The 15,748-nt window shown below is 45.7% G+C and overlaps 1 protein-coding gene across 1 annotated transcript; it reads left to right on the top strand.

Moving 5' to 3' along the window:
• The first annotated feature begins 505 nt into the window (after positions 1–505).
• On the top strand, positions 506–14,730 carry loxl1 (lysyl oxidase-like 1). The gene is made up of 7 exons (XM_062470844.1): positions 506–2,061; positions 5,925–6,033; positions 7,263–7,400; positions 11,169–11,325; positions 11,693–11,788; positions 12,170–12,285; positions 13,039–14,730. The coding sequence occupies exons 1-7, from the start codon at positions 945–947 to the stop codon at positions 13,043–13,045; spliced, it is 1,740 nt and encodes a 579-aa protein (XP_062326828.1). The 5' UTR covers positions 506–944; the 3' UTR covers positions 13,046–14,730.
• The last annotated feature ends 1,018 nt before the right edge of the window (positions 14,731–15,748 follow it).

Raw genomic sequence — 15,748 nt, 5'->3', positions numbered from 1 at the left:
TGAAAAGTGCTATTTTTCCTTCATTTCCTTATCCCTTTTTATTTTAATATGACTTGTTGCATGCTGTGACATCTCTATTAATCTGGTAATTCCCTGTAGGTACACCCCTGGTACCGATTGCTTTTTTCAGTTACTTTTATTATGAGTTGTTTCCCATCTGCACACAATTATGGCCCAGTTAAAGGTGTTTGAAAGCAGAAACACAACAAGCATTTTAGCCAGATCCCTGTCTGGGTGAGGCAAGGCCATACCCTCCTGCACCTCTGTACGTCCAGCACGATACACAAGAGTTTGAAAGAAATAGGAAGTGAGTTGCATTATAAAACCTTTGCAGATGGGGGTGTTGACTCTGGAAGCCTTAGCGAGCACTGGCTGCACGAACACATCAGGAAACCACTCTAGCACTAGGGCCATGTGGGACCTCTCCTTTAAAAAAAAAAAAAAAAAAGTTTGAGCAGAGTTTTTTTTTTTTTCACAGCCCATTGTAAGCAATCAGAAAAGCAAATAGAAGCCCGCAGCCGAGCTTAGCAGAGCCACTTCTCTCCAGAAGGCTGGAAGCAATGAGCAGTCCAGTCCTGACAGGCCAGTCAGACAGCAAGGACAACCAGGCTTTCTTTCCGTTTACTCACAGACTCTCCAGGCACCTCCGGCGGGGCCTCTGAAGTCCATTCTGACCCCAATCACCCCCCTGCCTCCCGGATATGACAGACATCAGACTCCTGGAGCACAGACCCAGCCTCACGTCTGCCTAACATTGACAACCTGCGAATGGACAGAACCACCGGCTTCTTTTTTTACCTCGCTCCTGTCTCTGCTCTCCCAGCCTCTGCCCCACCACAGAACAGGACTCCTGCTTCCTTTACTTTACCACGGGTGTTAAGAGTTTGAGCTGCTGGTTCCTTTGGCTGTAGGGTGGAGTTTGTGTGGGGGATTTTAGCGTGAGGATGCTGCCTCTTGTCGTAGTGTGTTCCCTGGGTTTATTGCTGGGGTCAGGCTGGGCTCAGGTTGCGACCCAGGCCCAGAGCCAGCCTCGAGCACAGGACAGTGCTGCCAATCCCTGGAGGCAGAGGATCCAATGGGAGGACAACGGCCGGGTGTTCAGCCTGCTCAACAGCGGGGCCGAGTACGTCCCCGCCAGAGCCCAAGAGCAGGGCCGAGGTCACAGGATCGTGGTGGCGGACGCCCGTCCCCGCCCCCGCTCCCCTCGCAGACCCCAGGGGGGCAACGTCCGGCGCCAGGCCCCCTCCAGAGGAAGCTCGGAGACCGTACGAGGGCAGACGATCCACCCCTTTGGCTTTGGGCAGGTGCCCGATAACTGGAGACAGGGGACCGTGGGCGTAGGGAGCACCGGCACTCGTTACCAGCCATCCTCCAGCTCCCGTCACAGGCCCTCCTCTGGATCTTCCTCGTCTACCTTCTCTTCATCCTCGTACAATGTTCCCTCTTACCCCCAATTCCCCTTCCAACAGCAGCCGTCCTACCCAGCGCTGCCCTATGACCCCAGCATGGTGGAGGGGCCAGTCCGGAACTACGAGCCACCCTTCCAGAGCGCCCCTGGAGTGGGCTACGGTGGTGGGGTTTACGGTGGAGGGTACACCGGGGTAGGGTATGGAGGTGGGATGATCCCTGTGGCGCCACGCTCCTCTGATTACACTGACGATGCTTACCGCTTCTACCAACCGTATGGCTTCTTGCCCAACCCTGCTGTGCCAGCGGTGCCGGCTGTGCCAGCCCGGGCAGCACAACCTCCCTTCTCAGACGGCCTGGACCGCAGATACACACAATCACTTTACAACGGAGAATCCATCGCTGGCGTGGCCGGCGCCCCAGATGCCAATGCAGAGCCCCAAGCTGTGCCCGTCGCTCCAGCCGTGGAGAGGACCGGAACGGGAGGGCAGCCCCCAGTGAGAAGCCCCCAGTATGAGCAGTTTCCTCCATATGGGAGACCCCAGCCTCCCTTCCTCCAGCCGGCACCTTCAGGCAGAAACCCACTGTCTCCCAACACGGCCGTGGAAAACCCCAACATCAACGTTGGGAGTGTGTACCGATCAGGGCAGAGAGGTAAAGTAAAGTCCGTTTATCACAAATGTTAGTTCCAACACTGAAAAGCTAAAGGTTGTCGAGTGAGGTTTACGAGTTCGACTAAAGTGTTTTGTGTTTGGGATAGTTTAGGTTCCACCAAAGGTTTTAAAAACACTTAACGGTGATGTGTTATGAAAGATACAGTGAAGGTTTTTTGCCTGTGTAGTTTTTCACTCTGTGGGCTTTTGGAACCGAGAGAGATTCCTTTCCGCTAAACATGTGGCTTGCATATATCTTACTGACAGTTACACTTAAAGAAACCAAAAGAGAAGAAAATCCTAACAGGGATGCATGTGTGATGCACTTGCGGGGGTTTATCTGAGTTTGACTTCCGTTGAAGGAAAAGACGCACCAAAAGAAATATCCAAAACATTTCCATTCCTGTGTGTTTCCTGGCAGTTGTGGATATTTTGAAGCTGAGGAGTATTGAACTCATTGGGACCTAAATTTCACCCCCTGATTCTGTGGCTTGATGGAATGCTGTTTTTGACAGTTTTTTTTTTAAACTCTCTCAGACCCTGTGATACATGGAAATCCTTTCAAATGGTCAGAATAGTACAGCTAATCCATGACTCAGTCTCTTAACTTCCAATTTGCAAACCAAAGCAAACTGTCAAAAGTTCATCTTTTTCCCACTGGCCATGTTATTCTAAACAGGTGCTGCCAAAGTTCGACCAATGAACAAGCACAGAGAATTCACTGGGCTGAGGGAGGAGCAGTAGGCTGCCTGAGTTGTTCTTGGGTAGGCCCGGGTGCAGAGCCTAGTAATGTGGAACCCAGTGTGGGGGCTTTTGCATGGGGAATGGTGGGAGCAGGTGAGAGGGGCCTGGGGGCCGAGGGCTGTGGTTGCCGGGCAGGGGTGTGGCGGCTGGTGGCGTAGGTGGCCAAAAACTGGAGACTCCCAGAGGACCACTCTCAGAGGAATGGAGCAGGGGGGTGGAAAGTCCATGCAACACATGGGATCCATAGCTTCAGGAAATCCCCAAAAATATTTAGTGAAAGAGCTAGGTGGGGGGGGGGCGACAACGACATCAATGAGCTCTTTAAAAGTGCACTGGCCCTGACAAAATCCCAGGCCCATTTGATAATTCAAAACACACTCCTCAACTCCTTCCATGAGCAATGCATCAGCTCTGTTATGAGAGCCAGTCCCAGGGCTGCAGCGCACACAGGAAAGGACCGAACTGGAACCAGTTAGTACTGTAAATGTGGGACCTGGGGGGAGGGGGGGGGGGGGATTTAACATTTGGAGTACTGCACAGAGTGACGCAATCCAATCAGCGACACGTTGAATACTCTGCTGCTACTGAGGAGTTCATGGCCACGGGGTTGGGGTTGGGGAGGGGGGGGGGGGGGGGGTGATGCCACCTTGTCACGGTTTCTCTTGTACCAAGCATGGCAGATTTACACTTCACACATCTTTCCGCTCATCTGCCTGGCTGTGCATCCTTTCATCAGCCGTGTGCTCCATCACATTCTCGACGCGCCGTTTACTCAGTCTGATAGAAATTCAGCCAAGGAGACGCCATTGAATCCCAGGAACATCGCGGTAGACGTCCTTTTAGGCGTGAGGCGAACCGAGGGATTGAAACGGAAGTGTAGGACAGTATCTGCACGTGTGCGATGAGGAGGAGGGACGACTTGGAATGAGCTACATGTATGGTACTGTCCTGAATCATTAATGGTACGAAGAAAAGGAACACTGCGCTAGCCAGAGATTCCTCTCATTCAGTGTTCTGTTGCAATAGGGTGGTTCTTTGGAACGAAGCCCTTGTTTCTTCCATTTTAGGCTCACCTCAACATTTGTGCTGTATTTCATGCACTCCTGCTACAGAGTTCACTCAGCTCTCCATGGCTCACATACATTCATGGCCCAGAAGAAATGAAAGAGGGATTTGAACAACAAATGTGTTGGCCAGTTCAAATGGATGTGAATGCATGCCTTGGACATTTATTCCACGTAAGACAGCATGAAAGAGCAGCCTTTTTTCTTAGTGACCCACTTACAGTAGTGTATTTAAGGCTTTGTCAAACACCGTTGAGGCTGCTCAGCTTTGGTCGGGACACTCTTTCTCCTCATGAAAGACCTGATTTTTCAGTTTCTGAAGATGAGGCGGTCGGTGGGGTGGGGGTGGGTGCAGGGCAGGGAACAAAGCTTTCACACGGAGAGGAGAAAAGAGGGGGTCGAGCTAGACCACCGGTAGAAAAGCTCGGCTCTTCGCATGGCCCTTACACTGTTTACACGGGCTGCCCCTGGACGCTTCCTGTGCCCCATACGTCTGCCTCTGAGAGAGATGAAAATGAGGATGTGTGCACAGCGAAAGCCCTCGCTTGAACCTGTTAGCTAAACATGGAAAAGCTCACCTGAGCGCTAAACAGGCTGCAAAGATGGGATACTTCCGTTGGCTCCCTCACAAATAAATGGTATCAAATGCCTCCAAAATGTACAGTTATATGTACTAAATGAATGATAAGATAGCAGACTACATAACTAGCCGTTGTGCAGTTTAGTCCATGTACACCCACAAATACGAGTGTAAGTAAGTAAGTAAGACTTTATTTATAAAGCACATTTCATGCAAGAATTGTGGCTCAAGGTGCTTTACATAAAATCAATAGTGATTCATAAGAACCGAAGAATAGGTCCAAAGAACAGTGTTTGGTTTGACTTGGTTAATCTCCAACTGGTTTACATTAAAGAGCATATTTTGGCCTTTGCGGTGAAGGTGAAAGTGGGGGACAGTTGAGAAGCTATCCTTGTAATAATTTTTGATATGCCCTTTACTGAAAATGGGACAGACATTAGCTCTGACATCTCAGGCCTGCTTTTTTATTTATTCTTCTGTTTTTCTGACAGAGCTGGTCTCTGGCCCAGTTTAGAATCAGCAGGGGTGTGAGATCATTGTTGTTTTACCTTGGCATGTGCTCTCTCTCTCTCTCTCTCTCTCTCTCTCTCTCTCTCTCTCTCTCTCTCTCTCTCTCTCTCTCTCTCTCTCTCTCTCTCTGTCTCTGTCTCTGTCTGTCTATGTCTGTCTCTCTCTGTATCTATCTCTCTCTGTCTCTCTCTCTGTGTCTCTGTCTGGCTACCTCTTTGAAAAACCACAAGAGTATAGTTTGTCATTTGTATGTTTTAGTGAACAATATGTCTTGCAACTAATTCAATTGTGGTCTATTTTAAGCATCGCCCCCTGCAGATTCAAAAGTCAGATTGTATTATGTAGGCAAAAGGTTAACATGAAAATATGTACACATGTTCAGATTAGTGTCATAAAAGATCACATCAGGTTTCGTATGATTGCCTCCCTGTGTACAAAACATGTTTTGGAGCAGCCAGAATCTGTATCGGTGTAACGCTTGTTTGTGCATGACTATGTTCTCCACATTTTGCCTGAAGTAATCAAAATCTCTGCTACATGCCATAATGCCGTTGAGATGCCCATGGAGTGTAAATCTCCCTTCTGAGATTAGCGGCCACAGGTGGGCTGATATTATAACCTGGAAGGTACTGTAATTAGCAAGCCCTGACCCCAAGACAAATAATCCCCATTACTATTAGACTAGAGCAGTCCTCCACTTTGACCATAGCTGGTTCACCGTAACCCAAAGCACCTTGTCTTTATCACAGCTCCCCATAAACACATGCCCATGAAACATAAACGGCAAATAGGCCAAGGACTGCACTATTTCTTTTGAGGAATGATCTCACTGCTTCTATAAAAAAACAAACTTATGTTCTGGTCCAAGGGAGGCATAGCCAGTTCAAATTGACATCGGCATCTGGGTTCTGTGAAAGATACCGAGTATTGAGCTTGTGGAGTAACAGTCAAAGTGTTTTGTTTCAGGCTTGCCTGACCTGGTTCCAGATCCCAACTACGTCCAGGCCTCCACATACATCCAGAGAGCTCATATGTACTCCCTCCGCTGTGCTGCTGAAGAGAAATGCTTGGCAAGGTAAGACCACTGGGGAACTGAACAGAAGTGCTGTTTAATACGGTGTCCGTATCGGCCCGGGGATGATATTGTATAAAACACAAGACTGGATGCACCATTCCTGCTCCTCGTCAAAATCTGGATGATAATCACTGAAGCTTTTGAAAGTACAGGCGCACTCAGTCATGCGGAAGACTTTCTCGTTTACTTCGAAAGGGACTTAGAGATTCCCCAGACCAGTAGGAGATTAGCCTGCACCTCGTCTGATAACCTCTCACAAATCTGCTTCAGCCACCTGGAATACACCCTTTCTCTGCTGCAATACTTAAAGTTTAGTACCAGAGTCGCAGAGAGACATAAATTACCCTGATGCGCGGTCACCTTGAAGGAGGAAGCTGTTATTGGGACTCATCTATGCGTGATGGCTTTGCTCGCTTCTGCAGGTGGCCGTGTGTGTAGCTGTAGAGTACCCCCCCCTCTCTAACCCTCGACACCCCCCCCCCCCCCCCCCCCCTCCGTCTCCATCCCAAGGGTCTGACAGCTACAGAGATGAGACAGGCTGTAGACACAACAGTAAAATGATGGTGCTGTGCTTTTTTCCCCCCACTGGCTGGCCTGTTTGCCCTCCTCCTATCAAAGGCACAGTCATTTCTCACAGGCCTCTCATATCCTGTCGGTGTTCACAGCTATCAGGGACAGATGGCCTCTCGTAATTTGCAGTACACTCCAATGTCAACGACAGGCACAAGATGAATGGCAAAGGGGTTTTAGTGATGCTTTGGAGTGCAAGTTCTTTTCTTCATTCTCCAAAATTATTTGAATCTTTCTGGTCACTTTCTGCTTCTCCATTACCTTTTTATCCTTCTTTCAAATATTTCTGAAATTTGTTTGTGCAGGAGTGTGAGTGAATAATATATGTAATGTGAGCATGAATTATTTATTTTGTGTATTTCTTTCTTCAAGATTTACAAGGCCCAAATGTTTCACACTGCAAAGCACATTTGTGTAAAGCGAATTGTCAGCCTGAGGTGTTGGGGAGATAATCAGTGGACAGCAGACATGAGGCATGTTTTAATACCATCTGTAATCCTTTCCCTTCTCTGTGTGTGTGTGTGTGTGTGTGTGTGTGTGTGTGTGGACATTGGCGTGTTTGTGCATGTCTATGTGCAATGGGTGTGTTTGTGTGTGCGCACATCTGTGGGCACATCTGTGTGCGCATATGTGTTGTGCGTGTGTGTGTGTGTCCACAGCTCTGCTTATACCTCAGAGACCACAGACTACGACGTCAGAGTCCTGCTGCGCTTCCCACAGAGGGTGAAGAACCAGGGTACGGCTGACTTCATGCCCAACAGACCCAAACATACCTGGGAATGGCACAGCTGTCATCAGTGAGTACACCCTGCTTGGCCCTCATCCATTCTAACTAAGCCCACTCAGTTGGGGGGTCACATTCGATGAAACGGCGGTAAGTTCCATTTGCACGTATTGTTAAATTCTCAGCCTTTGGTTAGCTTATGTCACCTAATGCAAAGCATGCCTGCTCTCTCTGGTGATCTCATAATGACATGATGTTTTCGTTAGTGTTCCCTCGATCCTGCCCTTCCTCTGGGAGCGTGTCCTCTTTATCACCCCCCCCCCGCTCTAAGCGTGTCTCTCTCGCTGGTCTGAGCAAGTCTCAGGGCGTACTCTGTCCTCAGCTCTGTGGAATGTTCACTGGCCATTAGCAGATTGGCAAAATGGAAGGATGACATCAGTGTACATTTATACGCTGGTTCCCAAGGCGGAGGTGGGGTGTGTGTGTGTGTGTGTGTTGGGGGGGCGGGGGGTTGTTTAGGCAATGCTGCTATACAACGGGACAGTGTGAGCAGAATGACTAATCCATGTTCCTGTCTGTCCCCTGCCCTCAGTTAGCTATGCCTGGGATGATGGCCTGGATATGGGTTAGTGGAACAGAACAGAGTTACAAAGAGGGGTCTTTGGAGAAAGGAAAAACTCTGGCCCAGATTCTAACAATAAACTTCACTGTCCTACATTTAGAGTCTCAATAGAACAAACTGTGAAGTGAGAGTTTTCTCACTAAATCCCTTTGCTAAACTCAAGATGAATTCAGCACCAGTTCCCATTCAGTTTCGGGAGAAAAGACCACCATTTGTAATTTTGCAGACAAACAACCTCTGTTTAAATCTTAAAGTCTGCATGGAGACCTCGATCTAGTTAAGCGTCTTGATAATTTTTTACATGTTCTGATATGCAGATTATGTCATTGCAAGGATTTCATACAACTGTGGCCTGTGGCCTCTCAGATCGAAGGTACGGTGGCCCTGAAGTGCAAAACACAACGGCGAATAGGAAAACACAACGGCGAATAGGAAAACACAACGGCAAATAGGAAAACACAACAACATTAACTTCTGACGGAAATAGTAGGGCCTATCTAGCAGAAGACGGACCCTGGTTGAAAACATATCAACTATCACGTCGTATGTATGCCTTGCATCAAAATCATTCTTAAAAATAGCAAAAGTATCTTCAAGGGATTCATGTTTTCAAAATAGGCATTTCCTTCCTGTTAAAAGACAGTCCGTTTGTCCAATCAGGAGGGTCCGTCTTCTGCTAGATAAGCCCTATCCTTTCCGTCAGAAGTTAATGTCGTTGTGTTTTCCTATTTGCCGTTGTGTTTTCCTGTTTTCCTATTTGCCGTTGTGTTTTCCTGTTTTCCTATTTGCCGTTGTGTTTTCCTATTTGCCAATGTGTTTTCCTATTCGCCATTGTGTTTTCCTATTCGCCGTTGTGTTTGTGCACTTCAGGGCCACCGTACGAAAGGCATGGCTACTATTTGCCCAGGTGCCAGGTGTCACGTCTCTGCATCCAGACTGCACTGTCGGGAGTGCAAATCTCAGATCTTTGCTAAATATCTCTCTTTCTGCCTGGTCCTCATGGTTGTGACATCAGAATCCCTGGAAGTTTATTGCGACAAGATTGGAAAATGAGTAATGGGTAATGGAAACGGATTGGAATGCTTTTTAAATGAAGATCACAGGCCATTCCCATTTCAGCCTCTTTGTGTGTCCTTCTCTCCAACTCTACATTCCCTGGCGCTGACATGGGGGCGGGAGGGGGGGGGGGGTCCCGAATTCCAGGCTGAGCCAAGGGCCCCTCAGACAAGCTCTCAGAGCCCAGTGTCTCCCATTCTCCCTCCTCACACAGAAAGATAATCATCTCAAGGCTTCCATCTAAATAAACTGTAGCTGTGGGAACAGAAATAATGGTCCTGTTTCAAAATCCTAGACAGTATGACAACACTCTGCTCAATCAATTATTCTCTCTCTCTCTCTCTCTCTCTCTCTCTCTCTCTCTCTCTCTCTCTCTCTCTCTCTCTCTCTCTCTCTCTCTCTCTCTCTCTCTCTCTCTCTCTCTCTCTCTCTCTCTCTCTCTCTCTCTCTCTCTCTCTCTTTCTTACACACACACACGCATGTGAACACGTACAGTACACACAGATAAACACACGCCCATACACATTCAAACACAGTACTTTACATGCAGGGGAGCATTTGTTCTATGTGAGAATGTCGTCCTTCAGTGCGCCCTTTTGATTTGTGTGTTTATACATTCCCTCTGTAGTCAGATCCGATTCCCAGAGAAGAATCGCATTCATTGCTTTTAGCCCAAGGAAACACACCCATTCCTCACCTGAGAGGAACTCTTTTCTGGCTTCATCTACCATGGAAACAATGAGTCCTTGCATTGTCACTTGCTCCGTGAGTGGAAAGAACTCTCTGCCATTCCCTCCAACTCTCCCTTCAATCTTTTATGACAAGTCCAGTAAAAGTTTGTGTGTTGAGACGTGGACCATGAGGTAACGAGCCCGAGCATTATTTATACAGTCTGAGTATGTCTGACTAAACGTGTTCCAGCACTTACCTCACCTGTGGTGCGGTATGTTCACCAAAACCAAACATTGCAAAACTACTTAGGGGAATGGATTGTGAGGGTGACTTTCATTGAAAATGATTCATTTCCGTAATTAGGATTAAGGTGCATTAAACTGTGTGTGAGACTAATAGGTTGACAATGCACTTCAGTTTATCACCCACAATGCTGCTGTGTTCACAGTTCAGATGACGTATGAACTGGGAAATTTCACTTGGCTAAACTAAGAAGCCGTTAGTGTATCTTGGGATCTAAACACAATATGCTTAAAATACGCCAGGATGTCATTTATTTGAATTGGCAGGAACTAGAGCAGGGCATGTTTCTATGCACAAATGATCTCAATGCATCTCCTATTCAACTCGTATCTTGAAGAAAGCATCACTGATTAGAGTTGTCTTGTTAGTATTCTAAAGGATATGCAGAGAAGGCTCGTACAGCGCTAACAGCCAGCCCCTGTACGCCCTTCTGACACTTGGCATAAGTCCAGGCTGAGATGCCAGTTATTACAGTAAATTATCTCACATAGACCTGGCCACTGACACGCACTAAGAGAAACTTACTTCAAATTCAGAGGAGATTATTGGTGCCCATGGGTATCCAGGCTTTTTAAAGCTGTTAAAGCTGTGTAAACACACACATTCTCTATCTCACACACACACACACTCACACACACACACACACACACTCACAATTTCTGTTGTGCAATCACACACAAAGGGTCTTTCACCCACCCCTCTTTCACTGATCACACAGTAATGATTTAGCAGAATGATACGATGTTATTAAGAGGTCCTCGTTCATCCTTAGCATGCTAATGTTCTGCATTGTTGTTGCTACGGTATCAATTAGAATCTACTCTCCTTTTGGTACCTTATAATGTGCTCAGCCAAGCTTAATAATTTATGGGTGAGGGTGGGAGTGTTGACAGATGGGGACAACAGATTGAGCAGGCAAACAAGCACATATTTTTCAGAGACAACATGACTGCAAAAGAATAGGCTATATAATCAAATCATTTAGTAGACACTTTCATCCAAATGCATACAAAGACACATATGGGGGATTTGAACCTGCAAACTCGATCTGTATCCCCCTGCTCTTCCACTGAACTATACCCGTCCCCCCCAGGGACAAATTAGCGAATGCAATGTGCTGCGCTTTCCCCTGTTAGTGAGAAGCTCACTGTCTATAATAACCTCTTTCCCCCTGCTCTGTACCCACAGACACTACCACAGCATGGATGAGTTTAGCCACTACGACCTGCTGGAGGTCAGCACGGGGCGCAAGGTGGCCGAGGGACACAAGGCCAGTTTCTGCTTGGAGGACACGACCTGTGACTTCGGTCACCTGAAGCGTTATGCCTGCACATCTCACACTCAGGTACCTCAGCAGTGTCCAAACAGAGCCCCCTCAGTGATGACCCCAGGTTAGAGCCACGAGGGGCTCCGTAGTCACTGATCTCTGAGGCGTGGAGGTTTAGACCGGGAAAGCTTCAGACATGGGGGATCGTGTTGTCCGCAGGGCAGGCCTACACGTGTTTCACTTTCTAGTGGTGGTGTTTCGAACCACAAGGTCCCTGTTGTTTATGTGGTCGTCCACATATCCAAGGCTGCCTGTTAGTGCGGTGTGAGTCAGAGGCAGGCATGATGTAGTGTTGCTGTTTATGTGCATGTGTGTGACTGTGTGTGTGTGTGTGTGTGTGTGTGTTCACACACTACATGAGCGCTCATCTCTTGTGTTCCCTCAGGGTCTGAGTCCAGGCTGCTACGATACATACAATGCTGATATTGACTGCCAGTGGATCGATATCACAGACATTCAGCCAGGGAACTACATATTAAAGGTAAGAGCTTGGAAAAGTTTACTTTCAAGTATATATCATATATTTCCAAACATGAAAAAAGTCCTAATCCAACAGTAGCATAATGTTGAGACTAACACCAGTGTACTGACCTCCATTGCTCTGCTGGTGTACAGTAGCATGCTAAGAGCTGAATCCTCAGGAAGAACAGTTGTATATTGAAGTCGGACATAAATCTTCCATTGACTTTGATGCATAATTCAAATACTGTACCTGACACCTGCTTGTGCAGTTTCTCAAGTTCATTTTCATTCTCAAACCCGAGAAACAGTAGTCTAAGCCATGGTTAACCAACTAAGTCTAAGGTTAACCAAGCTATAAATGAAAGATTTTGGCTTCCTTTTGTTCGCTTTTGTTTCACAGCTTCAGGTTAATCCCAAGTACCTTGTCCTGGAGTCCGACTTCACCAACAATGTGGTCAGATGTAACATCCACTACACAGGACGATTTGTAACAACAACCAACTGCAAGATAGCTCAGTAAGTACATTTCTGTTTTTTTTAGTCTATTATCACTTCTCAGGAAAGCTATCATTGTGCTAAATTACCTAGCAGACCTAATGGCCTTCAGTCGAAATGTCTAATAATGTGATGAATCACGTTCATTCACATTCACACAAGTCATGATAAATCGGAGAACAAATGTTAATAGTTCCTCTCAAAAGCGACAGAAAGACTATTGGTGACTTACAATGGGTCTATTAGGAAGTGGGCTCTTTCACTGTGAATGATGACTGTGAATGAACTCTATAGACAAAGGATAGGCTGAGATTTACATTAAGCAGACACTCTTATCCAGAGCAACTTACAGTAAGTACAGGGACATTCCCCCCGAGGCAAGTAGGGTGAAGTGCCTTGCCCAAGGACACAACGTCATTTGACATGGCCAGGAATCAAACTGGAAACGTTCAGATTACTAGCCCGACTCCCTAACCGCTCAGCCACCTGACTCCCTGAGCTATTGTATTTAACATGACACTGATGTTAAAGAATCAAACCAACCTCACCTGAAGGGTACTGAACACGAAATTAAGACTTATGTCTACAAGGTTGTCCAAAAAAATGATTGTGAAGTGCAAAGTTTTACTTTAAGAGTTTCTTGTACTTTTCGGAAAGTTATTATTCCGTGGCGAAGCCCAGGTGAGATTGTGGAGGAAGTTGAGGAACTGTGCAAGAGAGCCCCTGTGGTTGAAGATGTGGCCTAACTGTGTGCTGTCTGATCTGTTCTTACAGGTCTTGATTTGACCTGCTGCTCAGCCAGGGTAGGTCTCCAGAGGAATGCTGTTACACTTACAATGTGAATGGATTCCTTTTTTCTCCCTTTGTCAATGAGGTTGTTGTTGTGGTTTGTGTTGTTCTGGTTACCTGGGCCTACTGTGAACAAGGGCTCCAATGGCACTGAAGAGAGCATGGGATATTTATACAAGCACACACTGAAATCCCTGAGCAGGACCAACACTCCAGCAACCTTGAGACTTTCTGGACATTTTCCTTCTCCATTAACCATAACCACCCAATTTGCCATCCAACTCCACCCCTCGTCTTCCCACCTGGCCAATCATAATGAGGATTGTGTACATAGCAGAGGTGGGGGTAAAAAACAACCTTTTTTTTGGAGTTGAAACAGTGGATGGCTGTATCTGTGCACAGACCACTTCTCCGCATGTGGACAGGCTCCATTTGGCTGTAAATAAGGTGTGAAATGTTTTTCGGTGCTGAAATGAGTTGTCCCAGACGAGTCAAGGGGTCAACTGCAACCCAACGAATAAAATGTTGGAAAAGCCTTCACATGTATTCATCCATGCTGTCTGGGAGAGGAACAGTGAAGACACAATGAAGTTCAATATCCCATTGTTTACCTGCCAGACCAAGGAAGTGCGATTCTCAAGGCACACTGTCTACTGTACACACCTAGTCATATTGACATGTGGAAGTGCATAGATCCGTGTCTTGTTTCTCTGTGTCACCTCCATCGAATGGTGACCTAGACACCCCAGTGCCAGAGCTAACCTGCTTCACCCCCTCTAAATCCCCTCAAAGTCAGGTTTTGTCCTTGCCCCTGTTTTCGTATTTGTCTAACAAGCAAACAGAAATCTTAGCTGGCAGAAGTGCTATACTCAAAGAGGTGCTTTCCAGAGAGCTAGACTTACACAGTGTAAACCACGTGTTTACATTGGATTTGTGTTTCTTTGTCAACTACCAACACTGGTCAGATGCCAAATAGGTCATCTTTCGCTTTGTAATAATGTACATGACAATTAACCCACTGATGCATGAACTTAGCTTAGCAACTGTTTAACTCTTTGTGTTTCACCTATATGACCATAAAAGGGTCTTCTGTACTGTTTAAATTGTTGCTGCAATTGTGAAATTCCAGGAACGTTTATGTAGTTTTAATGCGAATCCAAATCATTCTTTGATTTATTCAATTGTGTGTGCGTGTATGTGTGTATGTGCTATGGCAAAAATATACTCTCGTAAAGAAACTACTTTTATAAACAGTTGAAACTGGCATTACAACTGTTGTCATTGTAATGCCATGCTGTAGGTGTGGTTTGTTAGAGAGCACCTTGAAGTCATCATTACCTACCTCTATAAGTGAGCTTTTGTTCCAGTTGAGTGTATGGTTTCCTTCTGAAATCCCTGGGATGGCTCAACACTGCTTCCTACAGACTCATTGCAACACACACTGACAACTCAGTTAGGATTGTTGAATATATCAAGGAGGAAATGGTTTAGAACATTAAAAAATGCAGAACAGGTCAAGACTATTATAATCAGTTTGTATACTATTTACACATGAACTTTTTTACTTGTACATATTCTATCAATTCACTGATCAACAATTTAGTATTCAGGTTGCTCTTGAGATTGTATGGTTATCAAGATAAGTAAAAAGTATGATAATGGAATTCTATAAAATAATTGGAAATGTGTTTTTGATCTGATAATCATAGGCAATGTCATTGAGATATTGGTATGCAAAGTATTATGTTCTTTTGTTGAACACTAGTCAAGTGTCATATCCAATAAAGCCGAACACACAAACAGTTTCTGTCATAGTGTTAAAAAATAATGCGTTGCATTAGTTGACTACTGCATTCACAACATACAGCATCTATACATTCATTTCTGTTGATTTAGAAACACCGTAAGAATTGAAGTGTGGTAAATATACATTATTTATATTTCCTGCTATGGAAATGTCAGTTATGGTATGTTTAATGCATCAGGGCGTTAAATAATGGTGTATGGGTGGCTATGTACATTCCTAATACAAGATCCAGACAGGAATGCAAAGCAGGCAAATCACACCAAATACACTGCACACATGTACACAGGTTCACATTGACAAGCAAAGGACAAGTCTGTCTCATTTACATTGAGCGTTCGTCATGATAATTCATACAACATGCACAGCTACCAGGGCCTTGAAAATGAATTCACAATTTAATTTGCTGGAACAATTTCTGGTCATCAGTCTCTTATTTCTTGTTATCTTGATACAGAATACCAGAAAACCTTGTATAAGTTTTGCTTGATTGGGTCTGTATTACATTTGAATAGCATTACACCCAGTGTCAAGTTAACAGGCAGGGATGGGCAAAATAAAGTACCTTACATGTCATTACAGCCATCCTACCAGTGAAGTCAATGGATTTCTTGGTAACACTGTATTTAGGGCTCTCTATTTAAGCAATTCAGAGCATATACATGACCACTGCGGAATACATTTGATATGCAAGTGTTTAAACAATAATCAAATGCATTTCAATATTCCCAATGTGATAAAGGGATGCTTTATGCAGTGTTATGCAATGGATGAGTATGTGCTCATGTAGGTAGCCTTCAAATAATGTGTCTCCAATATAAGTGGGGTAAGCTGGTTCAAGAAACCCAAAGCACAACACTTACAATTTTTGTCATTTCAGATCACCCATCC

Source organism: Osmerus eperlanus, chromosome 10 (genome assembly GCF_963692335.1).
Source record: "Osmerus eperlanus chromosome 10, fOsmEpe2.1, whole genome shotgun sequence".
NCBI lineage: Eukaryota > Metazoa > Chordata > Actinopteri > Osmeriformes > Osmeridae > Osmerus > Osmerus eperlanus.
The sequence above is the reverse complement of the archived record's forward strand: the minus strand, read 5'-3'. Positions and strand labels throughout refer to the sequence as shown.